Raw genomic sequence first — 27,134 nt, 5'->3', positions numbered from 1 at the left:
TTCTCCAAGGCTGGCATCTGCTCCTCCCAAGGCCCAGGGCTGACAACCCTCCACTCCCACCAATGCCACTGCCTAATTACTCCTTGTGAACGCAGATAGAGAGAGGAGTTTGGCCTTCTGAAACAGAATTTTCTCTACTACTCCCATCTCTGCACACACACACACACACACACACACACACACATATATACACATACACATACACACATATATACATATACACACACACACATATATACATATACACATACACACAAATACACATACACATACACACACACTCACACACTACCCCACTCCAGTTTTCAGAATTGCTCTGAACATTTCCCATCCTTTACTGAACTAAGGCTGCCAGAACAAAATCTGGCAAGGCTGCCTCCTTCATTCCCAGCACTCTCCTCCCCCCCACCCCCCACCCCCGCTTCTTTAGTCAAGGTTTTGAAGGAGTTTCAGGGGCAGTGACTGGGGAAGAAAGCCCCAGGTGAGGTGACTGCTGCCAAGTCCCTTTCTTTGCCCCACACTGTATCTGATAAGCGTTTGTGTAGTTTATTCTTCTAAACACTTTGATAGGGTGCAGGGCCTTCAGTTGCCATAGAAACACCTTTTAACTCCTCCTCATCCAGAAGGTTGTGCCAATCCCCTGGGCTTGGGAGAAGAAAGAGAAAAGAGACACCCGTGGATAAAGAGACAGGGAGAGGGGAGGCCATTTTGGTGTGGTGATGGGGGCTTACCACAGGCCAAGCTAGGCATGCTGTGCCTTTCCCTGGCAACATGGCATCTGGCCAGAATGAGAATATTTGAAGGTTCTAGAAGAGGAAGGAGGCAGGCTGGCTTGAGCATACTTAGAGGCTCCAGTTTCCAGAGGACAGTTGAGAGCCATCTACTGGTGGCAACAGGGTGTCTGCTGCTGTCAGGCAGCAGGTCAACAAGCCAGCAGGCCCACACCCACACCTCCCATGCTTAAAGCATTATCTCACCTCTTGTGCAGTGCACCAAACTGAGGGTGAGTGCGTCTGGATCCCTGCCAGAACGACTCTTTCTTCTTTATTTCTCCTCCCTCTCGTTTTTGCTATTACTATGTTCTGGGCTTGGCATATTTCTTGGTAATTTAACTTTTTTTCTAGGAAGCATATTAAGAGGGAGGAAAAAAAATGTTTCTTGAATAAACACATAGAAATTACAAGAAACGTTGTGGTCTCGACCTACAGTAGGACCCTTATGGAGGGAATCAGCTGATTCCAGGAGAGCCCACTGGGCTCAGGGTCTACTGCCTCACTTTGTCAAGGTAGAAACCTCTCAGGAAAAGGCACCTGGGATAGAGAGGAGAGAGAACCCTCTCTCCCCTACTCACCAAAACCAAACTGAACACACCCAACCCATTGTGAAGCCTGAAAGAACTTGGGCCATAGTTGTACACCCAGATTCCACCTGCTAGCTCACAGGCCAGGACCATGCTCAAGGCTGAGCAAAACCAGACAGCACTAACCAATTGAAAAAGTCACCCCCGCTGCTGAGAGGAAAGGCCATGAGGAATCTGGGTGGGGGCCCTCAGGGGAGAAGGGAGAAAATGTTCCCAGCCCTCCAACAATCCAGAAAAGGAATGCTTCCATGCAATCCATAAAGCTGGGGGTTCTACCCCAGGGACAGAGAAGGGTGGGTGTCTGTGGTCCCAGGAAACCTCCAAGAAGAGTGGCTGCAGGTCACACAAACACCCTGGGCTGCCAAGTGGACTGACCTGAGCACCACCAACCACCTCCCAAATTTCCCCCTCGGCTGGCCTGACCCACCAGCACTGCCTCTCCAACCTCAGTTTTCCCTCCTGCCAGGTCACCACCCCTCCCCACTCCTCACCACAACACACTTGCGGAGTAAAATCCCTCACTCAAGAGGCAGTGGAAAATTTCCTTCTCCTTTATGACCCTACTTAAAACACACACACTCCATTCTTCACTGACTCCACACTGGCCAAGGACAGCCTCGTGTCCCACCCCTGCCCAGCAAACACACAGCAGGGACATTGGACTTGAGAGCTTCAAGAGCTGCAGAAAAAAGTGAGTTTTCAGCTTCCACTCCCCTGGGACCCTCCAAGTACTAATGTCCCCAACACTCTTCAGGCGCCCTGGACAGTTGGGTCTGCTTCTTATCAAGTCTCTCTGATCAGCAGTCTCTTTGGGACCATCACCACAAGCAATGAGACCTTTGGCATCTTAGCTCTGTTGGTGACAAATCTGCTTTCTCCGTTACTCACTCTCTCCCTCCTCACATACATTCAGGGGAGGGAAAAAAAAAACCTTCCTGTGAGTTTTCACAGCTATATGATAAGTGATTCCCCACAATCACCTCAGGCCAGCCATCAACACTCAGATGCAGTTCTCCCAGGGAGGAGGGCAACCCCACAGTTTTCTCCTGTTTTGGTTTTTTTTTTTTTATCTCCCCCTCCCCCCTTTCCAGCCACCCAAACTTGGCAGGCAAGAAGCTCCATTAGCACTTGCTGGGAGAGCCTGCAGCTAGGCTGGGTTGGATCTCAAGGAAAAGAATGAAGTTCAAGGGCGCGGGAGATAAGCAATCTCTGAACGCTAGGAGTTTTCTCTCGCAACTCCACCCGCACAAGCTGGCAACTTGTAAAGCGTACTCGAGGTCCCAGAACTTCAGTTAGCGTTTCAACTTTTGAGAATCTTCTCTCACCCTCCTCCTCCAGCTCTTTTCCCTTCTAGGCAATGGGGAAATTTTCTAGATGTCAAGCAGGGACCTCGTTCACGCCCGCCCGCCAGAGACCACTAGGCCACTGGTTGGGTTCCCTCTGCAAGCCATCTCCCCACACAGAGTCCCCGCCCAGGGAAACTGAGTCCCCTGCTACAGCGTGCAGCCTGCCTGGGGCCTCCCGGAGCGCTTACCGATGTCGGAGTTGCAGAAGGCATCCTGGGGATGGCTAGGCGAGCATGTGCACGCTTCTGCGCCCCAGCGCCCAAGGCTCCAGCAGCTCAGGAGCACGACAAGCCCAAGCCAGGGAGTCATGGTAGCTGCTGTGGTCCGCTGCGGGGACTGCCGCTCTTTTCTTCAAAGTTGCTGAGAGCTAGCGCGGATGCTACAATCCGAGCTCACTCGCTGGGTTTGACCGTGCAGTGTGCACGGTGGGCAACTTTGAGCTCCGGGAAGTGCCTTCCAAGTAGCCCGGCGGGACGCGACCAAGTGGCCAAGAGTGGCTGAAGCACGAGTCCGCGGAGCCAGCGAGTGGCCTCCGGGAGAAGGATCGGGAAGCGGAGAAGCGGGAGAAGAAGCTTCTTGGCGCTGGCGGCTGCCCGCTGCCCACTGTGAGCAAGAGTCCAGGGCTGCAGAGTGATATAGGGGCACGAGGGGACCCAGCCCCTCGGGAGCTCGGGGTCCGCCCCCTCCGACCAATGGCAGCGCCGCATTACCTCATCGGCCCTCCAAAAAGGGGGCGGGGCCGGGGGGCGCGGGGCGACAGGGCGGAGCTGGCCCGGACCGTTCAGATCCTTATAGGGAATAATGCAGTTGTGGGCACGCGAGTGGGTGGGCTGGGCGCGTCCCGGGCCAGTGTGCGCTGCAGCGGCGTCCCACGGCCCCGTCACCCTACGCCCACCGGCCCTCTATGAGCCTTCAACCCAAACAAGGATCGAGTCCCAGCCACCCAGCCTGCTAGCACAATCCCTTCCAAGGGCCCCAGGTGGCCCGCGCCCTGAACTCCTTGAGCACGCCTCCTGGAAAAAGTAAAGAAGGAAGCCTCAAAGAAAATTTCGCCTTATTATCTTTCCTAGAGAGAGCAGGGAGTAAAAGGAAACCCCTGGGCAGATGGCATCCGCTTCCCCCACCCCACCCCCCACTCCCAACAGGAACACCTCTGCCTTTGTGGGATCGCTATGGTAATTGTCACTGGGGGTAAATGGATCTGTGGAATTATTCAACAGACACTGTTCTGGACGCCAGGCAAGCCTTGCAACCAGGGCGATTTGAGCTAGTACGATGAGGAAACTAGAAGAGTTGGAGACCTAGGTTAGAATGACTAAGAGGGCCTTGTTTTCTGCGGGACAGTAAAAGACGTGACATCTTGCAGGAACATCAAATGCAAAGGCCTGGGTCTTCTTTGAAGGACAGAGTATGGGGGAAGGGGTGTGCGACAGCTGGTCTCACTAGTGGCAGACAGTAATCTCTCCTTCAGCAAGGAACTTCTGAGGTAAAGCAACCCACAAGTGGCATAAAACCAGATCCTGGAGAAAACTATCCCAGATCATAGATGACTAACTGTAACAGAAGAATACTAGTAATGTTATTAGCAACCCATTTTAAGTAACGTCTTAATTGGTACGTGCATGTGTGCGTGTATGTGTGTGTGTGCGTGTGCGTGCGTGCGTGTTCACACTGTTGTTCTTTTTGAGTCACAGTCTTACTATGTAGCCCAGGTTGACCTTGAACCAAAGACCCTCCTGCGTCAGACTTCTCTTCTATAGATGTACAGCACCACACCTGCCCTATGCTATTGGTTTTAAAAGCAAGATTCCATACTCCATCTCATTGTGTTTACATATTCCTTCCAGTTGGGGAAAATGAGAACAGGTGTCCTGTGTACCTTCCAGCTAAAGAAGCTGGCCCAGAAAGGGGGTGCTCCTACTAGTCTCTCCCTGGCTGTTCCTACTAAAAGAGACATATGTCCCGGGACTCGGCAGTAGTCCCCTCTGACCCACAGTACTCTTTTATAGTAATCTCTCCCCTCTCTTCCACTTTATGCCTTAGCTGGTTTCGAAGGACACCTGTGTTTTAGCTGCAGAATGCTGAAAACGTATAACAAATAAGGAAAACCCAAGGGAACCCCTTGGATTATCCCCAAGAGACGAGACTATTTAATGGCAGAAGCAGAGAGGAACTTGGTAACATTATTTCTGACTGCACTGTTCAGGTTGTTTTGTGTCTTTTGGTTTGTGTTGGTGCCACTGTTATTTTGAGACGGGGTCTCATGTAGTCCAGGCTGACCTTGAACTCTCAATCTCCCTGCCTCAGCCTCCCAAATGCCTCCAAGAATTCCCCACCCAAGTATTCCAGCTATACAGAAGAAAGCCTACGTCTGGAGAGATGGCTCAACAGTTAAGAACACTGACTGCTCTTCCAGAGGTCCTGAGTTCAATTCCCAACAACCATGTGGTGGCCCATAACCATCTGGAATGGGATCCAATGCCCTCTTCTAGTGTGTCTAAAGACAGCTATGGTGTACTCACATACGAGAGAGAGAGAGAGAGAGAGAGAGAGAGAGAGAGAGAGAGAGAGAGAGAGAGAGAGAGAGAGAGAGAGAGAGAGATTGAGCTAGCTCCTACATCTTTCTGTCTTATCCCCACTCAGCTCGGAAGCCCCTCCCCCTCCTTAATTCTGTTCCAGGGCGTTGTGACTCCTCACTACTGTTCTAGCCCCATCTCCTGGAATATGGTTACACTGTTTCCTTTCCTGGGCCGCTGAGGCCGAGCCTCAGCTATTTGCCGGTACCGCTTTTTTAGCCCTAGGAAAGTCCCAAGAAACTTGAGTGTAGATAGTAGCCTGCAGTCATCTGAGGCCCGAGCCATGGGCACTAGGGGGCCACTCTGAGGAAGGAGGTTGAATGAGGACATACTTGGTGGAATTTGAGAGATTCGCTGAACCTTGCACCATGCCAGTCATGTGGAAGACTTTAGAAGAGTTTGCAGACAAATCCCCTCAGGTTAAACATCTTACGGGCTAGAGGCCTCTCTTCGCTGCTTTCGTACTGCAAGACCATTTTGTCCAAAGTGTCATTTGTTTTTCCTCCAAGAGAGAGCCTTTCTGGAATGCAAGACAAGTGCCAGGCAGCTACTTTCTGCTACGTGTCACAGTGCAGATTCCTCAGAGAGGACATCTGAAGTGTGTCTTGTTCTAGCAGCTATCAAAGTGTTGGTGTCTTCTGATTCTTTTCTTTCCTGAAAGGTGTTAATTTGGGTTTATTTCCCCCTTGATTTTTCTACATTGGTTCACCCAGACTTTGAGGGCTTCAGGGAATACATAGAGCATTCTGGTCAGGAGTCTTCTCTTCTGCCCAGGCCAAGATGCTCTTCTCTTCTCACTTCTGCAAAGTCAGCTTAGTTATGACCCTAGGAACAAAAAGACAGTGCTCCTTGAGTCCTCATGTAAGTCCTTCCAGCAGGTAGGCCTTAAAGCCATCAATCTGGACATTAGGTTGTCCACTGGACTAATAATGTGTAAGGATTGCTTCTGCTAGTCCATTCAGTGAGCAAGATTGAATGGACCTGGAGCTTGGGTAAGAATGGGGAAACCAGCTAGCTTTGCTGCTCTCCTCGGATAGCTGAGAACAATGACAAATTTATGAAACTGGGGTGAGCTGAAGAGGCTTCAACCGACACCTGGCTTATCCTCAAACCTACCTGGCTCACCTAGGCCCTCTGTTTGAACTTTTCTAGGGAAGGTAAGAGCATTTCCACTTCCTATGTATCAAATTTCAGAGGACAGACCTGTAGGAGGTATTTCTTAGGCAACGAAAGAAGATACAAAGTTGCTCCGAGACTGTTGATCTTAGTTTTCAACATGAGAAAAATAAGGTTCAGAAGAAAGAATTTACCCAGTGTCCCACACTCAGCTAGAGGCAGAGCCAAGTTCATGCTGTGAACCCTGAGTCCTTAGCTTCTATTTGCATCACACTCGCAGGGCTAAGTCTTCCAGGCCAGGGCATGTAATAAATGTATTTCCAAGTCCCATAGCTTCACTGCCTCAGAGTTGTTGGCTACACTGATAGATCCGCCGAGCTGACTAGCATTGTATAGTGGGGTGTAACTCAGAGGTTACCTCCTGTTTTTCCCTTCCTACCTTATTAGATGATACCTTTTGAAAACATGCCAAGCACATTTTACAAATACATGTGTGAATACCTCTCTCTTCTGGAGAGGAAAACCAGGCTAGGATGGAAAAGAAACATATCCAGACCTGAGACCTGTGACAGACATGGCTGCGGGATAGTCACACCCCCAACCCAGTGGACAAGTCTCTTCATGCATCAGTCGCCATGTTTATTGGATAAAAGGTTAAACTTTATGATTCCCAGAAAGATGCCCCTTGGTTGGTTGTAGTAGCAGTAGTGGTGGTGGTAGTAGTAAGTCTACTATTCCATAGGAAATTCTCAAAGGTGGGGTAAATGGCCGTGGAGGAAGATCAATCTCACTGTGCGAGCACCCACCCCACTCTCAGAATTTCCTACACTCCTACCCTACTCTGTCTTCCTAGACACAAGGCTAAAGCCAAAAGATGCCAGTGGAGGTTCTGATGGGGTCTTGTTTCTGGTGGAGCTTCTTGGAGGTACCAAACCGTTATCTTTCTGTTTTCTTTTGGACTGGAAGTATTAAAGGGTCCAGAGCTGTGTCTTTTGTGTGCAAAACTTAGTGGACTCTTGCACACCGTTCCAGTCCCAGCTTAGATGTTGCCTCCTTAGTATGACCTTTTTCCATCTGCTTCTAGCGGATTCCCCACAGCACCTGGTTGTGTTCCTGTTTACATGTAGCTGACTCTGATATAGTTGTCCATCTGCCTGTTTCCCTTCCTGAAGTGTATGCCCCTTGAGAATAGAGCACTGGCAACAAGGTTCAGTTCATTAATGGCTGCAGGGACCCAGAGGTCCACACTGGTCTGTGCTCAATGTTGGGCTTCAAAGGCAGCTGTTCTTCAGAGGGACTCATCGAGCTTATTCCTCTGGCTAATGCTAGAGGGCGCCGTAAGCCAGAAAACACCCGTTCTCTGAACCTTCAGCCTGTTGGTCTCACAGAGAAGCCTGGAGAGGGACAGATCCACACTAGTCAACGGGGTACGGGTGCCTTGGGTGGGTGAAGCGAACCCTTCCAGTCTGACGGCCCGCAAAGCTCTCATTCAACATCCCGTCTGGGTACGCAGCTGCCTGAGTTCCTCCACCCCTGGGCTGGCTGCGTGTCAGTCTAAGGGAGAGAGGCTCACTTGGGAAGCGACACACTTGTGAATCACTGATTTGGGGGCCACATGGAGGTCTGGGAACACAGCAGAAGATGGCAGAGTCTCACTCTTCCAAGTGGGGCTCTGAAAGTTCAACCCGGAGAAGGTGCTGACAAGCCTAGGTCAGGACGACTGCCACATAAGGAAGTACCTCAGCTTCCCTCCCCTTCCCGCTCTAGACCCTAACCACAGTGCTTTTCCCCAAACCCACAGTACATGTGAAAGTCATTATATTCAAAATAGCCTTTTCCAAGCAACAGACAGCCTGGTCCGCCCATCACCAGGCACCCTAGCCAGACCCTCAGCAGAGTCGCTGCCCAACACAGGGCATTTAGGAGCCTAAGAAGGTGGGAGCTTAAGGTTCACTCTGTGCCTGGTACCAGCAGGGAGTAAACACCTTTCCTGGCTTTCATCTGGAACCAATTTCATGGCAGTAAAATTGTAGGGCGGCTCTTGCCTCAGCTCCCCCAGCCCCAACCCTGCCAGGGAAGCGAAGACCCCTCCGTAAGGTCTCAGGCTATGTTCTCGTGAATGCTGGGGTTTTCGTATTTCTTTCCATAGACAGCTATTCCCAGGAATTTTAAGCCAGAAAACACATGTGTGTGGTAGAGACATTTTGTGTCCTGTATTTTCTGGGGTGGTGGGAAATGGGAAGTCGAGTTAAATATTCCAATTCTTGGTTTTCTTTTAATGGCTGTATGTTCAGGCAGTCAATTATTCCTGCAAAGGATAATATGAAGTGGAGGGACTGAAACTTCCCCTGCAAGCCTAGTTTAATGTGTTCCTTATGCCTCTGGGATTACTGCAGTTTGCCTTTATCAATGAAGACTTAGCGCCCCCCCCCCCCCCCCCCCCCGCAAGCCCACCCCACCCCATGGCTCTTCTGACAGTATCAGACTCAGCCCCACAGAGGATTGTTTTGGCCAACCAGCCCTGCTGGGGCTCAGGGAAAGAATAGGATGGACCTGTGGTCAGGCTACTGCCTGTGACACTGGTCTAGAGATCATGTTTCTGCAAACGTACTGTGAGCTCGCCTTGGTGGAGCCTGACACAACTGGAGCTAGCTTGTCCCGTGGTACACTGTCCAAAGGGCATCTGACACTGCAAGTCACATCCTTCTTGATACCTGGCTGTGGACATTCCTCTGCCTCTGGCCTGTCACTCTCTACCTCCTGACAGGTACCTTCGGCCTCAGTGGCAGACTTCCAGCTCTTCAGTTTTTTGGGCTTGGATCCTGCTTTCAGCCTTTGGTCTCTACTCTCACCTTGCTTGATCCCAGCTTCTCTCCTGGCCTTGACTGGCTAATGTGCTGTGTGCACTGGAATGAGATTCACAAGGCAACAGCGTCCCTTCTGGCCTCCTGACCTTCCCTGTGACAGTCTACTTGCAAATCCCATGACATAAGCAGACTTCACTTGCCCTGAAGTCACTGTCTTCTTCCTCTTGTCCCTTCCAGCATTACTCATTCCCTCCGATGACGTCACCTGACACCATGGCCTAGAGAGCCTTAAACTGGACATCTCCATTAACCATCTGTCTTTCCCACTCTCGCTGTCCCCACCCTGGATCCAACCTGGAGAATCTTCCCAGATGGTGTCAACAGCCCCCAAACTGGCCCTGCTACCCATAATCCTTTTTTGTCAGGCTCTTCTCTTGTCTTGCAGCTGCCCACCATCTTCTCACAGATTAGTTCATATTCTGTGGCTCTCTGAACAAAATCTTAAACTCCAAAGACAAACAAGGTCCTCTCTGATCTGCCTCTTCCTGCAGCACCCCAGGCTGCAACTGGAGGTGACACCGTTCATATAGAATGTCACGTGACTGCCACCGCACAGTTACCCAGCAGTAGACCTGCCCTTAGCCTCTCCCTATACTTCTGTTACCTCAGTGCCATCTTGCACTATATTATGCCCACTGCTCTCTCTCCTCCACTCTCATCTGGCAGGAATCAACTAGGACCACCAGCTTTTTTGAATGTTCTCTGACTCTAATTTCCCTTTCCGCTGTCCATATGGGCACCTCTTACCCTCTGCTGCCCCTAGTGGTTGAAATGTCTGAATCTTTTCTACACCCAAGCAAACCTGGGTGCTTCTCAAATGCCCAGTGCAACACCAGCACACAATAAACACTTAGCAAATACTGAAAAAAGAGACTAAGCAATGAATGGAGGGGAAAGGTCCAGTGTGTGTCAATATCTTCATCACCAATCCACCATGAGAGGTTCTAGGACCTATCTCGTTGAACTTGGATTCTCAGAGAGATTCCCAGATGTGAGCAGTCTCATGGGTATAGCCAACTCAAAAAAGCCAGCATGCCAGACAGCCACAGTACCACTGTCCTTGGTCCTATGAGACAAATGATTGGAAAGTAGGCTGGCAACCCGTGTTCATGGGATGCCTTATTATTCTGATAGTCGAAGATCCGATACATCCGCACCAGAACACTTTGGGTTGGTGGGTGTGAAATTAGAACATGGGTTGAGGTCATCCCAAGAGGAACTTCTAGGCAAACACCTTGAAAGTTTCTTTTTCTAACTATCTATTTTTAAAATTGATTATATGTGTATGCCTGCATGCCTGTGTGTAATGCACACGTATGGTGATCAGAGGACCAGTGGGAGTTGGGTTTCTCTTTCCAACACATGGGTTCTGGGTGTCAAACTCAGGTTGTCAGGCTTACTGTCAAGTGCATTTACTCTGTAAGTCATCTCAGCAGCCTTTGAATTTTCTTTCTGATGGATGCTGTGTCCACTGCCAAAAGCCCATCTCACTGGATGGCAATGAGGGCTGAGCTCACAGCACCTACTGTGGTCTCTTTGGTCTTCTCAATTCTTTGTTTAAAATTAGTCATGCCTTCATCTTTCCATAGACTTCTTTTGGTCCCAGAAATAGTGCAATTCATTGGTTTTCAGGTACTTTTGATGGAACAAAACATCTAAAACTGAAGCTTCTAGAACAACCTGTTCTTGCTTGTGAGATATATATTTTCTATCTCCTGGGGGCCAGAAGGCCAGTGATCCCTGTCACTCTTTTACATGATTTCTGTAATCAATCTGTGGCAGTAGCTGTCTCTTCCTGCATTCTCCTGTGTGAGGGATGGTGATAAAGTTTACATTCTCTCTCTCTCTCTCTCTCTCTCTCTCTCTCTCTCTCTCTCTCTGAGATATATATATTTGAACTTGACCAGTGGGCCTTCTGTTTAAGAGCAGTGTCTCTGAAGACATCCTTGATGACAAAGAATTTGACCAAGAGGCCATTCACAAAGAATGTGTAGGCGAGATAACATTAGTTATAAACTTCTACAAAAGACTTATTTGTGCTTTGATGTCTTCCTCAGTCTTCCAACCCTAAATAATAGACATTTTACATGAGACAGAGAAAATGTGTGTGTTGCACATGGTGCGGAGATCCAAGGTTAACAAGAAAACCATCTTCCTCTATCTCTCTTCAACTTAGTTTTGGAGACAGTGTCTCTCCTTGAACCTGGAGCTCACAGATTAAAGTAGGCTGACCAGCCAGTGAGCTGCAGAGATCTGCATTTCTCTGCTTCCCCAGCAAGAAGGTTACAGGCATTGCCACACCCGCTTTCTTAGATTACTGCTAGAGCTGCGACTTCAGGTACTGAAACTTCTGCAGCAAGCACTGAGCCATCTTCCCCATCCCTATGCTCCCACTTTATAATCAAGGAAACTGAGGCTTAAAGAAAAAACCTGCAAACACTAAATATTGTTTTTTCTTTCCTTCATATCCATCTTCTAGGTCTTCTTTCAGACTTTTCCATTGCTATGACTATTTTTCCTCCTTTTACCTGGTTTACTGGAGTGCTGAAGAGTGGGTTCTAGGGTCCCTGGGGTGTGCCTGAGCCGGCGGACATTGCCTCAGTAGAATCCATTGCTACATTTTCCAGAGTTCTCTGAGTCACTTGTTAAACATGGCCATGATTAAAACTGTAATTACAAAAAGCAACAATTAAGTTAACTTTATTTAAAGCAAGGGAAATTAACACCATACTTCATCATTTCGTAATCACAGATACTCCTCGACTTGCAATGAGGATATATCCAAATAAACTCACCATTGGTTTAAAATATCATAATCGCAAATGCGTGTAATACACTTGACCAGCTAAACATTGGAGCTGAGCCACAGACATGCTGTAGAGTGTCACTGACTCACGGTTACAATGGGGACCTGCTGGGGTTTGTGCTCACTATCACTGCCCAGCCTATCAGGAGAGGATTTAACTGAGCATCAGTAGCTCAGAAAATGATGAAAAGTGAACGATCTGGAGGTCAGTTTCTACTGAGCAAGCATCATTTTCCCACCATCTTAAAGTTAAAAAAGGAATAAAATCATGAGTCAAATGTATGTGTGTTTTCACTGTCTCAAACTCAATATTCTACAGGTTATTCCCATTGAGTCTTCTTTCTCTGCATGGTAGTGACATTACATAATTCTCTACTGTTGTGTATCTTTCTGATTCTGTAGTAAGTGACATCACAGTGCAACTTAGTTGGGATATTTACAGCATAGAAATTGGCCAACCCTACAAATCAGGGCTTCTTGTCGAGGAGAGCCTCTTGTTAAGTATTTACAGGTTCATTATTGTTATTTCCTAACTGCAACACCCTGGATAAATAGCTTTACCTCCTCATGCCTCTGTGTTCTTGCCTGTAATATGGGACAGCATTAATCCCTACCTTAGAGTTGTCACAAATAAATGAGCTGAGACATTGAAGGGATGTGGTAGAATGCTTGGCACCAACTTAGCATCACTGAGCAGCCACTGTCAACATTATTATGCAGTCAGGGTTGTCATCACTGTCTCCCTGCTGAGCTGAGTGCCATCCATTCAGGATAATCCAACTTGAAATTTATCACACTATGCTTGGATTGTCACTCTTTGGGTGTACTAATTACTTTTCTCCTCACCATGTATGTGACAGAAGCAGTTTAAGTGAGGAAAGAATTGTTTTAGCCGTGGATTTGATGGCATATGGGTCCATCCTGGCAGAGAAGGTTTGTTGTCTGGGGGAGCCTTCTCTACAGTGATGGAGTGTGTGATGTGGCTTGTTATATCTTGGAGGATTGGGAAGCAGTGATCAAGGAGCAAAACCATAGTCAGGTGTCACTTGCTGGGTCCCCTGCAGTGATTCACTTTTGCCAGGTAGGCCCCATGTCTCAGAGGTTCCACACCCTCCTCCCTGCTTTGGACCAAATGTCCAAGTATGCAAGCCTGTGGAGGACATTTCAATGCAAGCCTGTGGAGGACATTTCATATTCAACCAATCATTCTGGTCCCTGACCATCTTTATCAAGTGTGGCAATTGGCTTGAGCTAACTGAGTTTTTCAGTTCTGAGCACTTATCCCACTGCATGACACACAGCACATTCTAAGCCCCCCACACCCGACTTGGGGTCCAAAGAGACCCGTCCTTGGTCACTGGTCTTTGCTTTATAACCACATTCTCTTCAAGTGTGATATGCAGCCCAATGAAGTCCTTAGCCTGTCCAGAGAACCATGACCAGTAACTTTCCAAACTGCTTGAAGGTGCCTGGAACTGCTTCTGCTTCAAGTATTTACTTTAAAAAAAAAAAAAGAATTTGATGTCATATCAACACACCGTAGAAGAACTGCACATACCTGAGGTGGTTTTGAGGCTGGTGATTGGAGGCTGGTGGCAGGGAGAAGGAGGGGAGAGCCTGGAGGTGAAAACATTTTTTTTTTTTTTTGGTCTGTTGTTCCTGTGAATAAACTGGTTTTCTGGCTTATGCAACTCCCAGTAATTAAAATGGCTGGAATACTTTGCATTTTTACAGCGACTTGAAGGCGGCTCAGAGGCCTGGAACTGAAGCCAACTCGTGGGGGGCCTGGCAAGCCTATGATGCCTGTCCCTTGGCAGAGTAAAGGTGCTGGCATTTGGCTTGGGGAAATGGGGGAGGAAGTGCAAGTGGTCATGATTTGTATCAATGTCTCTCTCCTTTCCATGGACAGGTACCCATGTGTACTATCCAGAAAAGGAAGGTCACCAAGGGCCACGCATTTTCTGGAAGTCTAATGATAAAATGCTGACGTCTAAGGGTAATAGACATGCTCACACTTTGGTTTTTTTCCAACACTACCTGTATATCATACCCTATAGTAAGAACCCACGCAATATTTGATTTAAAAATAGTCAGATGAACCCAGGCCTAGTGGTTCATGTCTATATTACCAGCTACTCCTGAGGCTGAGGCAGGAGGATTCCAAATTCAAGGCATTATTTTCTTACCACTACCACTTGCTGTGCTAAGTATCACTTACTCTCTCTCCTACTCAGGATAATCAGAGCTCTAGGGTGAGGTTGATGTTATCACCACCGTTTTAAGACTAGAGAAACACAGTACAGGAAGCTCAGTACCTTGTCCAAGGTCTTTCAGCTTGGGCAAGGACACATGGCTGGGATGTGGAGCCAAGATTCCAAATAGGCAATGTCACTGTAGCCACCAGGCTCATAGCCAGTAACAAAACAGTGACTGTTTGAGGTCCAGGTGTGATCCCTCCCATTTCAAATCTCTCTGTGGCAAGACTTCCAAGGGTGGGGATGGGGACAGCTGGTAGCCAACAATTCTCTGCTAACACTTAGGTGGAAAATACCAGAGCCAGCAGAGATGGGAAGAGGAAACCAGAAAAGCCAACAATGCACTCCTCAGAGGTGTTTTGATATTTCTGCTGGATTGAATGCTGTTCTATCCAGCGTGGGGGTTGTCTGATGGGTTGCCATATTACCTCATTGGCACGGAAGGACTGAAGCTCCTATCACAAGTGCTCCCCTGCTCTCTGTAGGGCTGCTTTGTGACTGGGGAAATTGCCTCTCAGGGAGGTATAAACTAGATATGGCATCCCACAGCAGGGAACTGATAGCTGCTTAATGTGTAAATTGGCAGGTGAGCAAAAGAAAACAGAGTTCAAGGCAGAAGACTTGGAGGCTCAGCTCAGGATGCCACTCTCCTGTGTCCTACTTGGGGTGGGGAAGAGTGCCTGGAGGGAAACACAGTTTTCACAGCTTGTTTGAGAGAAGCAATTTGTCCCAGCGCCCTCTGTCACAGGTTCTGCCACGTTATTGCACTGAAGAATTAAGTATGGGTATTCAGCCAGCCTGTATCATCATCCATGGTATGAAAGAGTAAAATAGTTATAGATAAAGAACACTTACAGATAACATCATAGAAGTAACTTGCACATCAGGTACAACTGGGTCTCAGGTCCTTATCACAACAATCAGCTTTCCATTACTATAACAAAATACCCAAGGCAGCTAATTTATAAAGAAAAGGGGTTTATTTGGCTTATACTCCTGAAGTTTCCAGGCCAAGATTGGGTAGCTCCCAACAGTGAGGACATAGAGCAGATGAAACTGCTCATATCATAAACCAGGAATCAGGGGGAAAGAAACAGAGACAGAGATCATATCATTCTCTTTAAGGTACCCATCAATGAGCTAAGCACCTCTCACAAGGCTTCACCTTCTAAAAAGCCGCGGTGTTGCGTTTTATAGAAAGAAAGAAGAACCAGGATTATGTTGGTAGAGGCACCATATGATGAGGTGGGAGGGGGTGTCTCTGCGGGCCCATGCTGAGGCATCTCCTCCCCCTAAGATACTAGCATAGTGTGGGTTTAGTATAGAATTGAGTCATTTAGGGCATAGGAAGGAGAATTGGGAAGGGAGTAGTGGGAGAGAGAGAGAGAGAGAAAGAGAGAGAGAGAGAGAGAGCGAGAGAGAGAGAGAGAGAGACAGGAATAGAGGAGTAGAGGATGATCAGGAACAAGTGGAGAAAAGTGGGGGGGAGAAAGGGGTTGAGAAAAAGAGGATGAGGGAGAGAGAGAGGAGGGGGCAAACAGCCCCTTTTATAGTGAGTCAGGCACATCTGGCTGTTACTGTGGGGTGGAGCCTAGAAGGAATGCTAACATACAACACCTTCCAATAACCCTACCTCGAAGACTGGGCCTGTGGCCTGTGAGGGACATTCAGCAACCAAGATGTGGCAGTTGCTCATGTATCACCTGGAGAGGCAATAAATAAATGGCTTTAGGAAAAGCATGACTCTAGAGTCACATGGACCAGGGTTTGAGTTCCAGCAACTCTGTGTCCTCGGGCAAGTTGTTGTCCTTCCCTGTGAAGAATGACCAGAGAGTTGCAGCAAAGCTTGTATGAGGCAGCAGCTGACTTCATGCCTACGTGGCGAAGGGTGAGCAGGGTGTTTCTATGTGTTAAGTCCATGTCTGTGTCACCAGTGCTTGGCCAGTGCCCATCTCCAGGGCAACATTCTCTGACCCCAGGTTCTAGGTAGAAACTGCTGTTGTAGGTAGAAGCCAACTGTCTTAGTTACAGCTTTATTGCTGTGAAGAGACACCATTACCAAGGCAACTCTTATAAGGGAACAACATTTAATTGGGGCTGCCTTACAGTTATAGAGGTTTAATTCACTATCAAGGCAGGAAGCATGGCAGCATCTGGGTAGACATGGTGCTGGAGAAAGAGCTGAGAATTTTGTATCTTGGTCCATCTGCAGCCAGGAGAGACTATCTTCTAGGCAGCTAGGAGGAGAATCTAAAGTCCACCCTCACAGTGACACAATTCCTCCAACAAGGCCACACCTACTCCAACAAGGCCACATTTCCTAATAGTACCTCTCTGCGGGCCAAACATATTCAAACCACCACTCCAACACTGCATCTCAAGTCTTCAGCATGACGTCACACTTTCCATGTACCAGATGATCATTTGATTAACGTCAGCCTCACTGTCTAGCCCCAAGGACACAGAAGCTATGTGTGTCTGAGTCCTCACCTGAATCCCGGTGCCTCCCACAACCTGCCAGGTACTAGATACCCAAGAAATACCTATAGAATGAATGACTCAAGGAATGAGTGGTATCTCTACGTGCTGGTGTGTTCTGTTTACTAAAGGGAAGTAGTGTAAGCATGTTATTGTAAGTTGTTGATAGAGAAAGTCCTGAGGTGTGTGTGTCATCTGACTTTAATGAGATAAAGACATATTCTAAGTTTTCTGAAAGAGCCCACTGTAACCCTCTATTTGCTTTCTGATATGGTTTCCTTGTTGGGATATTATTAAACATAAACCCTAGAGATGACAGCCTACCAGTAAAATACCAGGACAGGCTTCCAGAGAAATATTGTTCAACATTATGTATTTATAGAAACAGAAGACTGAAAAATGTGGACCCCAGACAGGGAGATCACCCAGTGAGTAAAATATTTGCTGCACAAATACAAGGAGCCGACTTCAGTCCCAGAATCCATGTAAAGGAAACAAATAAACAAAGACCAGCATGCTGGTGTGTGCCTGTACCCTCAGTACTGGGGTACAGAGTCAGGTGGGTTCCCAGAACTTGCTGGCCAGCCATCCCAGACCACTTGAAGAGTTCCAGATCATGAGACACCCTGACACAAAGAAAGGGAACAGCCTTTGAAGAATGACACCTAATGACATGCTCTGGCCTCCTCATGCAGATATTCACACGTGTACCCCCATACACACATACATACATACATACATACATACATACATACATACATACATACATACTTGAATGAATGGGCGCACACATAATCATATGCAGACAAGATAAAGTTTATAAATAAGAAAGATTTGGCCTTCTTGACCCATAACCCCTGGTCTAGAAAATGAAGATGAGAACACCTGTGTCCCGGTCAGTGATAGGAACACTGAGAAGTGCAGACTGCTGAGGATTTTGGGTGGAAGGCAGACTTACCTTTTTCCCGCCTCTAGATTCTATGTATCAGATTGATGGTCCTGCTGTGTCTCAGCCAATCAGGATTTGATGAAATAAAGGTTTGCTTCCTGTTATGACAGGCCACATACCTCTATCATAGCATACGTGGGTCTCCCAGGAGGTGAGCCATCTAGCTCTGATGCAGTGTGAGACAGGGTGACATGCTCATGGGTTTTTCTCTAACAGTAGTTAGCTTTTTAATACACTGTGTAATAGAAAATAGTTAGCTTAAACTCATGAATCAATGGGTAGTATTGCTTAAGATAAACCCAAAGCTTCTGTTTAAGAAAGGAAGGGAGCCAGGCAGTGGTGGCGCACACCTTTAATCCCAGCACTTGGGAGGCAGAGACAGGCGGATTTCTGAGTTAGAGGCCAGCCTGGTCTACAGAGTGAGTTTCAGGACAGCCAGGGCTACACAGAGAAACCCTGTCTTGGAAAACAAAACAAACAAACAACCCCCCCCAAAAAAAAAACAAAAAAAGGAAGGGAAAAGAAATGTTTTGACATGAGAGAAAATACTAGGGAAATACTAGTAGCATTATAGAATGCGATGAATATGGCAAAAGTCATGATTGCGAAGACTGATTTGTGAGTTTTAGGGATGTTGCAATGATTGATTTTCTTGTGTCCGTTCCCATTAGCCTTTGGGTTCCTTTGAGATGGAGGCAATCCATATCCAAATATATCTAATACTGAGAATATAATGTACTTGGTCACATGGAGATTCAATGCATATGGGACACATGGATTTAAAATAAAGATAAGCTAGCCAGGTAGTAGTGATGCATGCCTTTAATCTTAACACTTGAGAGGCAGAAGAGGCAGAAGCATATGGATCTCTGAGTTCGAGGCCGGCCTAGTCTACAGAGCTAGTTCCAGGACAGCCAGGGCTTCACAGAGAAACCTTGACTGAAAAAAAAACCAATAAAATAAAATGAATAGGCCACTATCTTGGATTCCTTTTAAAACCACCAAGGCTGGGTCCCTCACGAGATGTTAGGGACAAGTTTGCACCAAACAAAGACTTCCCTCCCTCAACAGATTCCTATGTGAAAATAAGTAGAAAACGAAAGGCCTGGTTGGAGCCATGCCATGAAAATGAAGTATATCATAGTCGAATGCCGGCTCATCCTCAGAAGACAGCTGCTTGGGCTCCATGTACCAGCCACAGAAGACAGCTGGGCAGAGTTCTCTGACATGTACTCTTAGATGGGTCACTAGGTGTTTCTGACTATTAATTCTATAAATTGAAAATATCCTCAAAAGCTCATGTGTTTGAACACACAATCTCCTTTGGTGGCTCTGTGTGGGGCGGTCATGGAACCTTAGTAGGTGGAGCCTTGCTGCAGAAAGCCTGTCCCTAGGGTGGGCTTTGGGGGTGTATTACCTCGCCCCTCGTCTGTTCTCCCTCTCTTCTTCCTGTTTGTGGATGGAAAAGATGGTCTTCTACACCACTGTAGACACTATCTCTCTGGAACCATAAGCCCAAGCCAACCCTTCTCTTCCTTAATTTCACTTGCTTTTTTGTCATGCTTTTTATCACAGAAACAGAAATCAAAAAACAAAAACCAACAACAAAAACTAATCCACTGCCTCAGTAAAATGAGGGAGTCATTATCTCTGAACACTTTTCTGTGGTTCAGATGGAATTGGTTCTGAGCTCCAAACCTGCAGAAAAGGTAGCTGAGAGGAGCTTCTGGGAGACTGGATTCATGCTTGAAGACCTGACATCATGAAATTAGGGACCATGTCATGGTCAGCACTGGGGTCCTGGGTAGTGGTCTCTGTAAGGGATTAGGAACTTTCCTGTGTACCAGGGGATGGGTGTTGGTGGACACCGCCACCTATCTCAGGGCAATAGGGTAGATTTGCCATGTCCTGGAAGGCCTGGCCTCTACTTTGAATGATTTTTTTAAGATTTAGTTTTATTATTTTTAAGTGTGTGGGGGGAGCACACACATGTACTCATGAGTGTGGATATGCACATACAGAGGTCAGAGGCATAGGATGCTCCTGGAGGCTATTGTGAGCCTCCCAGTGTGGACACAAGGAACTGAACTTGGGTCCTCTGGCTGAATAGTAAGGGTTCTGCATCACTGGGCCAGCCCCACTTTGAATTCTTGCGCCTCTCCTTGAGTGTACTTCACAATCTACTAAATACTTTACGTATTTTCTTTCTTTCTGATCCTCATGGGACCCCAGAGGAGGCCACAGGGAGCGTGGTAATCAGTGACTCAAGACTATGTGGCTCAACAGTGTCCACTTTAGTGCTAAGGTGGCTCTGGGCAGTGACTTGGAACCAGTTCCCTTCAGTCATAGCCTAGCTGTGTGGAATTAGGCAAGCTCCATCACTTTTTTGGCTGCAGTGTCCTAGTCTGTCAAACAGGGTGAAAACAGTGTCTACTTCTCAGGCTTTCTGTGAACACAGAATGAATACTTGGGCACATAGGAAGTGGTAGCTTATTATTGTGTCTGTGTGTGTGTGTGCACATGTGTGTGTGCATATGTGTGTGTATGTTGTGTATGTGTGCATGTGTGTATGTATGCATGTGTGCGTGCATGTGTGTATGTGTGTATGTATGCATGCGTGTGTGTGTATGTGTGCATGTGTGTGTATATGTATGCATGTATGTGTGTATGTATGTGTGCGTGTGTGTATGTGTGTGCATGTGTGTATGTGTGTGCATGTGTGTATGTGTGTGTATGCATGTGTGCATGTGTATGTGTGTGTATGTATAAGTGTGTGTGTGTGTGTGTGTGTGTGTGTGTGTGTATGTGTGCGTGCGCGCGAGCACACGCACATGCTGTACATGCAGAGGACAGAGTACAACCTCAGATGCTGCATCTTTTTCTTGAGTTAGGATCTCTCACTATCCTGGAACCCACCCCTGAAGTTAGACTGGACAACCAGCAGGCTCCAAGCCTCCACCTGTCTTTGCCTCCCCAGTGTTGGGGTTACAAACAATTGCTACCACACCCATCTTGTTTGGGTTTTTAATGTGGACTCTGGGCATCTAACTCAGGTCCTCAAGCTTACAAGGTCCTCAAGCACTTCACTAAGCTGTCTTCCCCGTTCTTTGCATCAGTTATGTTAAAGGTTTACTGAGATATTGGGTGTACTCTTTTCCTGGGCTGCCATAATAAAATACCATAAACTAGGTGACTCTCAGTCACTAGAATGCTTCTGGAGACCAGAAGTTCAAAGTCAAGGTGGCAAAGGCTGCATCTCCATAATCTCCAAGGAATGACCCTTGCTGACCTCTTCCAGGTTCTGGCAGTTAACACACCTTTCTGCATTCTTTGATTGGGAGATGTTGATTCTTTGTTTTTGTTTTTTGTTTTTTGTTTTTGTTTTTTTGGGTTTTTTTTGGTTTTTTTTTCGAGACAGGATTTCTCTGTATAGCCCTGGCTGTCCTGGAACTCACTCTGTAGACCAGGCTGGCCTCGAACTCAGAAATCCGCCTGCTTCTGCCTCCCAAGTGCTGGGATTAAAGGCATGCACCACCACCGCCTGGCGATTCTTTGTTTCTAATCTCTGCCTTCTTGATCACTTGTCATTCATTTTTTTATATGTCCAAAGTTTCTCTTCTTTTGAGAACACTCATCACTGAACTCAGGCCCAGTCTAATTCAGTATGACCTCAATTTCACTTCAAAGAGCCTGTTTACAGAGTCACATTTACAGATTAAGTGGGCGAGGGGGGGGCTTGCATTTTTCCTTAGGGGCCACATTTTAACTCCAGCCAAGCCCTCACAGCTTCCTTTATCCTCAGGATAAGCTCAGAATACAGTCATGCCTGCACTGTCCTCCCCTTCTTCCCACCACGTATACCCTGAACCTGCCTTTATCTTACGCCTCAGACCTGATTCTTTAGGCCTCTTGGTCCTTTCTCTAGCTGGTACCCATACCACCTGCTTCCTTTCAAACTTTGCTCCGAGTCCCACCTCCTCATGCAAGACTTGCTGTGGGCATCAGCTTTTCCCACAAAGTCTTCCTCACTGTCCCCCTTTCTCCTGATCTCGTGAGAAACAATCTCTCAGTGTCCCCTAACCCCCAACCCCAACCCTACTGTCTACTAGTTTTACCAAAGACCCAGTCATTTTGTCTGCTTCCTTCCCTCACCACAAGCTCCTAGAAGACAGACTCGGCATCTTTAATGCTCAGCTCAGAGTCCAGCATACAATAGACCGTAGGGTGCTAATTGGAGCCTCATGGACAGGATGTGGCCAAACAGATGTGTTTTATTCAGCTTGCATGGCACTGAGAAGAATTTAAAGTAGCTACCAACAATTAAAATGAGATGAGTTTTTATAAAAATCCAGAATTGCAGCTTCCTTTGAGAAGTTGGAGGGCCTTTTCCTCCTCCTAGGTCTTTGTTCCTCTCTCAGTTTGCTGAAGCTAAGCCAATACCACCTCTTATATAAGACACATATTCCCTGTTGTACTCTCAAATAGCAGCACCTGCTCATTTGTGTTGCCTCTGGATGCTTCTGCATCCTAAGAGTGGAGTTGTGTTAATCTGACCCAGGTATGTGCCCTCTTGCTGGTATCCGATTTTAGTCTCTACTCTAACAACTGGTAAGGTATAGTGACTTAAAACAACATGAAATTTCAAGTTTGCATTTATAACGGACAGAGGTTGAAGGTCTTTTTTTATGAAGCTGAAATCCAGGTACTGGCAGAGTCCCCTCTTTCAGGTGGCCGTTGCTGACAATCTAATTCTCGCCTCTGCTGGTTTCTGTTTGCTGAGGGCATTCCTGGACTTGTGACTTTGTGTCTCTAACCTCTTGCTTCATGGTCACCATGCCCTGTCCCCTAGCCATGTCTAAAATTTCCCCTTTCCTCTCTTTGTAAAGATAAATATGGTTGCATTTGTGGGGGATCACCGGGTTTGAGACAATCTTGTCTCAGAATCCTGAACTTACTCCCATCCTCGAATTAAGAAACATCCAGGTGTCATTGATTAGGGAGTGAGTGTCCTTGATAGGTTGTTCCTCGGTGCAGCCCATAGCCTTTCAAAGGGAAGGCTTTGCCCACCTCTTCTTTAGAAGGACACATTCGATCCTGCCCTTCCGGAAACGCCAGGGCTCGCTCTCTATCTCTACCTGGCCCACACCAGTGCTCCTCACTCTGTTAGGCACTTCATAGGACTGACTCTTCCCCCTCATCCCTACCCCATCCTCCTGCACAGAGGGACTAAAGCAGCACCATCTGAAACACTGCTACATATTCTGACCTCACCTCTCTCCCCCTCGTAGCCCCAATGCTATCCTCAGGGACAGAAATAAAAAATGATAGAATTTTTTTAAGAGCAGAAACGGTCTGTTTTCCATGTAGGATCCTTTCCTCACCATGTTTTACAGGCTTGATGGCTTTTCCAGATGTGCTAAGAGGGCTTGACTCCATTTTTTTTTCCAGGGAGACTCAAACCTCTCTGTATCCTATTTCAGCCGTGTATAACCAACCACCCTCCCCAAACTAAACAGCTCTGCTCCCCCAGATGCTCTGCTCCCCCAGATGCTCTGCTCCCCCAGATGCATACATACTCGCCCCTCAATAGCAATGCTGTGCAAGAAGCAGAAGAGAACCCTTCTCCTCTGCTTTTACTGTGGAAATTCAGATACAAAATTGCTTCCAAATTTCTTTAACTGGTAAAGCTGGCAGAAACACATGGTGGATGACCATTCACTGTAAGAATGAATGGCAGACACACAGGCTCAGAGAGTCTTTTCACTTGGTCCTCCAGTCCCCAAATGAATGAAAGATACTTCATGTTTTCACGGGTATGTAAAATGGACAGTCTTGTGCACGGATGGTGAGCATCAGCATTCTTAAGCAACATACCCCGAAAATGGAAGCAGGCAGCCATTGTCTTCATTTAAAGAAGGAACAGAGGCTTAGAAAGGTAAGTTCTTGCCCAAGTGTCAGCCAGCTAGCAGATGGCAGACTTGCTCTGGAGTTCTTTACCCACCCAGTGCAGTTTCCATCATCTGGCAAGGATTCCACTGTGTGACAGGCCTTGTGGATGGCACAGAACAGTGGCCTGGAGTTCAGGGGCTGCTTCTGATGGCTTCCTCTACTGTCCAGTGAGTGAGTTTCCTCTCTAGCATTCAGTTTTTCAAATACTAGCATCCAGTTGGTAGATATTTTCAGGGAGCCAGACTGGGCCATAATAGAAATAATAATGCTAACCAATACAGAATTGGGACTTTTCATGTGCCATGCTATACTTCATGTGCCTCTTCCAGATTAACTCGTCCCATGCTCGCGGCATCATTTTAAGATGGGTAAGCTTTATTGCAGCTACATTTATGGAAGGGTGTAAGAGCCACAAACAGGGTGATCTCTATATTACCATTGATAGATGAGTGAAGCTCTCTCGAATGAAGTGGGGACATGAATAAAGGCAGAGCTAAGGGCCATGTGAGTGATGGGAAAAGCAATTTTAAAGCAAGGGAGTATCAGGTAGAGAGGCATGAGAACACCCTTGCTTTGGTCAAGGATCAGTGAGTGCAGGCAAAGGAGTGACGGCAGGAGATGAGATTCCAGATGTTTGGACAGGTATCCTCTGAGGGGTCCAAGGCAAGGAATTTGGCTAATGAGACAGGGAGTCTTTGGAAAGACTGTGAGCAGAGGGTTAGCAACTGGCTCTGTCTGAAAGCACCACTGTCTGCTGGGAAAAGAAAGAAGAACACAGGAAGCCACTACAGTAATTCAGGGTAGAAACAATGGCGCTTTGGCAATTAATGTAAGTACAATCTATCAGTTCTATTTTATTTGAAAGGTGTAGTTGGGATGATTTTGCTGATGAGGAGAGAAAAAAAATAAAGAAAACTCTAAGGTGACTCCAGACTTCAGGAACAATAAACTCAAGTAGGAAAGTCTGCAGGTGGAGCAAGAGAAGAGGGCAGGACTAACAACATCTCTGGGTATCCTAGCTGGTGAGGAGTAGCTCAGTCTGTACTTATTCAGGATAATGGTGTCTTAAGTCATAAGATGCAATGAGAACGCCGCGGGAGAGCTGGGAGCCTGGTGCTCCAGGGCTGAGTGAAAGGTTGCAGTTAAAGATCTGCAGTGGGGTCCGAGATGAGACTGCTGCTGAGGGAGAAAGAGTTTCAGTGCCGAGGGATGGGTCCTGTCAAGTGCAAACGGCTGGATTAAAGCAAGAGTGAAAAGTTAGTCGTCTGAACTCAGAACATGGTGACGTTGACGGTGATAACAAATGAAGAGATGGGGAAGTAAATAAAAGGGGGAAAACAGAGTCCAGATATCTAGATAGGCACATTTTCCTTCTATAAAATACAATAAAAATCAGATGAGGACCGATGAGCCAGGAGGCTCTTCATCTTCAAGTGCGATGTGTTTGGATGAGGGAGGGAATGGTTTGAGATGGTGGTGGCTATGGGAGAAGAAAGTGGATACAGTCAGAGTAGAAAGTCCATGGTATCGGTGGATTGATGTCCTAGGGTCAGTGAAGCAGATACATAAGTTAGGGGTCTCCGTAGTAAGGATGTAGGCTCAACAAATGAATGAGGAGTGTGTGGTCTAGATACTGCCCTATGGATGGATGAGGTGGGAGCTCTGCAAGTTCTCATCTGACTGCTCTGATTGCTTCAGCAAAATGAAATGAAACCAAGTCTCATCTCTGGGAATAGGGAAGAGGATAAGCAAGGAGCAAGAGAAGAAAAACAGTCATGCCTCGAATATTGGAAGGAGGAAGGAGCCAAGCAAGCACACTGTGATGGGAGCATAGTCCTGAGTCCTGCAATTTTTCTCTAGCTATGTTTTTTTTTCTCTAGTTTAGGTGTGCTATGTTTAAATGGCTTTCACAGTTGATGGACAACATATAATGAAACAGATTGATGTTTGTAGGAAAAAGACAAGATCGGTTTTTGCACAGGTGTTAGGGATGGCTACAGGACAGTAATATGACATGGTCATCAGCATCTCTGTGTGTGTGTACACACACACACACACATATTGTCATTGACTAGTTTTAATCTGGCAAGAAAGGGAAGCTATAGGCATGGTTACAAGGACAAAAGGAAGAAGGGAGTGATAAGGGAGAGGCAGAGAAAATGGCCTGACATATCCAAGTGTCAATTGGAACTGAGTTCATAATATGCATGTTTTATTTTTGCTTGACTGTTTGGTTGCTTGTTTTGGCTTGGGGTTGTTTTTAGACAAGGTCTCACTATGCAGCCCTGGCTTGCCTCTAGAACTTGATATTTAGACCAGCTTGGCCTCAAATGCAGCAATCCTCCCACAGTTTCTTCTTCAATGCTTGAATTATGCATGTGCCACTGTGTCCATCTATAACGCATGTGTTTTAGAATTAATCTATTTAATTCTGCAAAGCAACAGTATATCAAGAATACACACAGTTTTCTGAAATCCTTCCCCTTAACCCACTGCCACACAACGGAAATAAACCTGTGAAACTGGATACAACGTGATGCTTTGTTTTCTCTGTTTCTGTCTCTGTTTCTCCTCTCTCTCTCTCTCTCTCTCTCTCTCTCTCTCTCTCTCTCTCTCTCTCTCTCTCTGTGTGTGTGTGTGTGTGTCTATGGCTGTCTTTCTCTATCTCTGTCTCTGTCTGTTTGTCTGTCTCTGTGTGTCTTTAATGTTTAGCTAAAGACCCAGTTAAGCCTATGATTTGAATCTCAGACTATCTCAGAAAGGCATCAGCACAGGAATTCAGCACATTTGGGAACTTTATGTGATGGCCTTGCCTACAGACAGTCATGGGTGTGGATTTCTGAGAAGAAAATAGGCATCAGAATTTTGGTTTTCCTTCACATTGGGAATCTGAATCTACTTCTCCAAGCACTAGTTTCCTCATCATAGAAATGCTAGAAACATCAGACTTACTCAACAGGCCATGGTGGAGCACCTGCCATGTACCAAGTACAAGTCTGAGTGCTAGGGACTTCTTGGTAAACATGACTAAGATGATTATTCATGATTATTAATGGATCTATTGAAAGTCACCTAGAAGACTGATGAAGCCCACCTCTAGCTGTACCTATGAGGGCCTTTCCAGAGAGGATTATCCAAGAAAGGAAGACCCACACGACATAGTCCACACCGTCCCATTGGCTTGGATAGAGTAATGAAGGAACAAGAAGAAGCCCCCAGTTGATGTAGACACTCTTACTTTCTGGCCACCCTGATGTGAGATGCTGTGTTCTGTCAGGCTGTCTACCATGACGGACTGAAACCATTGAAACAGGGAGAGAAAAATGAATAGTTTCCCTTCTAAGTTGCTTTTCTTGGGTATTTTGCGATAACAATGAAGAAAACAACATAAAATCTCCCATGTTTCTTTTTCTGGAAATTTCCATGCTGGGT

The 27,134-nt window shown here is 46.8% G+C and overlaps 2 protein-coding genes across 5 annotated transcripts in view; one reads left to right on the top strand and one right to left on the bottom strand.

The window, feature by feature from the left end:
• The window catches only part of Timp3 (TIMP metallopeptidase inhibitor 3), a 49,069-nt gene extending 45,737 nt beyond the window's left edge, over positions 1-3,332 (bottom strand). The window contains 1 exon segment of the mRNA XM_076919825.1: positions 2,895-3,332. Within this exon segment, the coding sequence (XP_076775940.1) occupies positions 2,895-3,015 (121 nt within the window). The 5' untranslated portion in view covers positions 3,016-3,332.
• Syn3 (synapsin III) overlaps positions 1-27,134 on the top strand; it is a 426,170-nt gene that overhangs the window by 194,645 nt on the left and 204,391 nt on the right. The window lies entirely within an intron of this gene.

The sequence above is a fragment of the Arvicanthis niloticus genome, chromosome 22, assembly GCF_011762505.2.
Source record: "Arvicanthis niloticus isolate mArvNil1 chromosome 22, mArvNil1.pat.X, whole genome shotgun sequence".
In the NCBI taxonomy this organism is placed as follows: domain Eukaryota; kingdom Metazoa; phylum Chordata; class Mammalia; order Rodentia; family Muridae; genus Arvicanthis; species Arvicanthis niloticus.
Note: the sequence above shows the minus strand (reverse complement) of the source record. Positions and strands in the feature narration are given on the sequence as shown.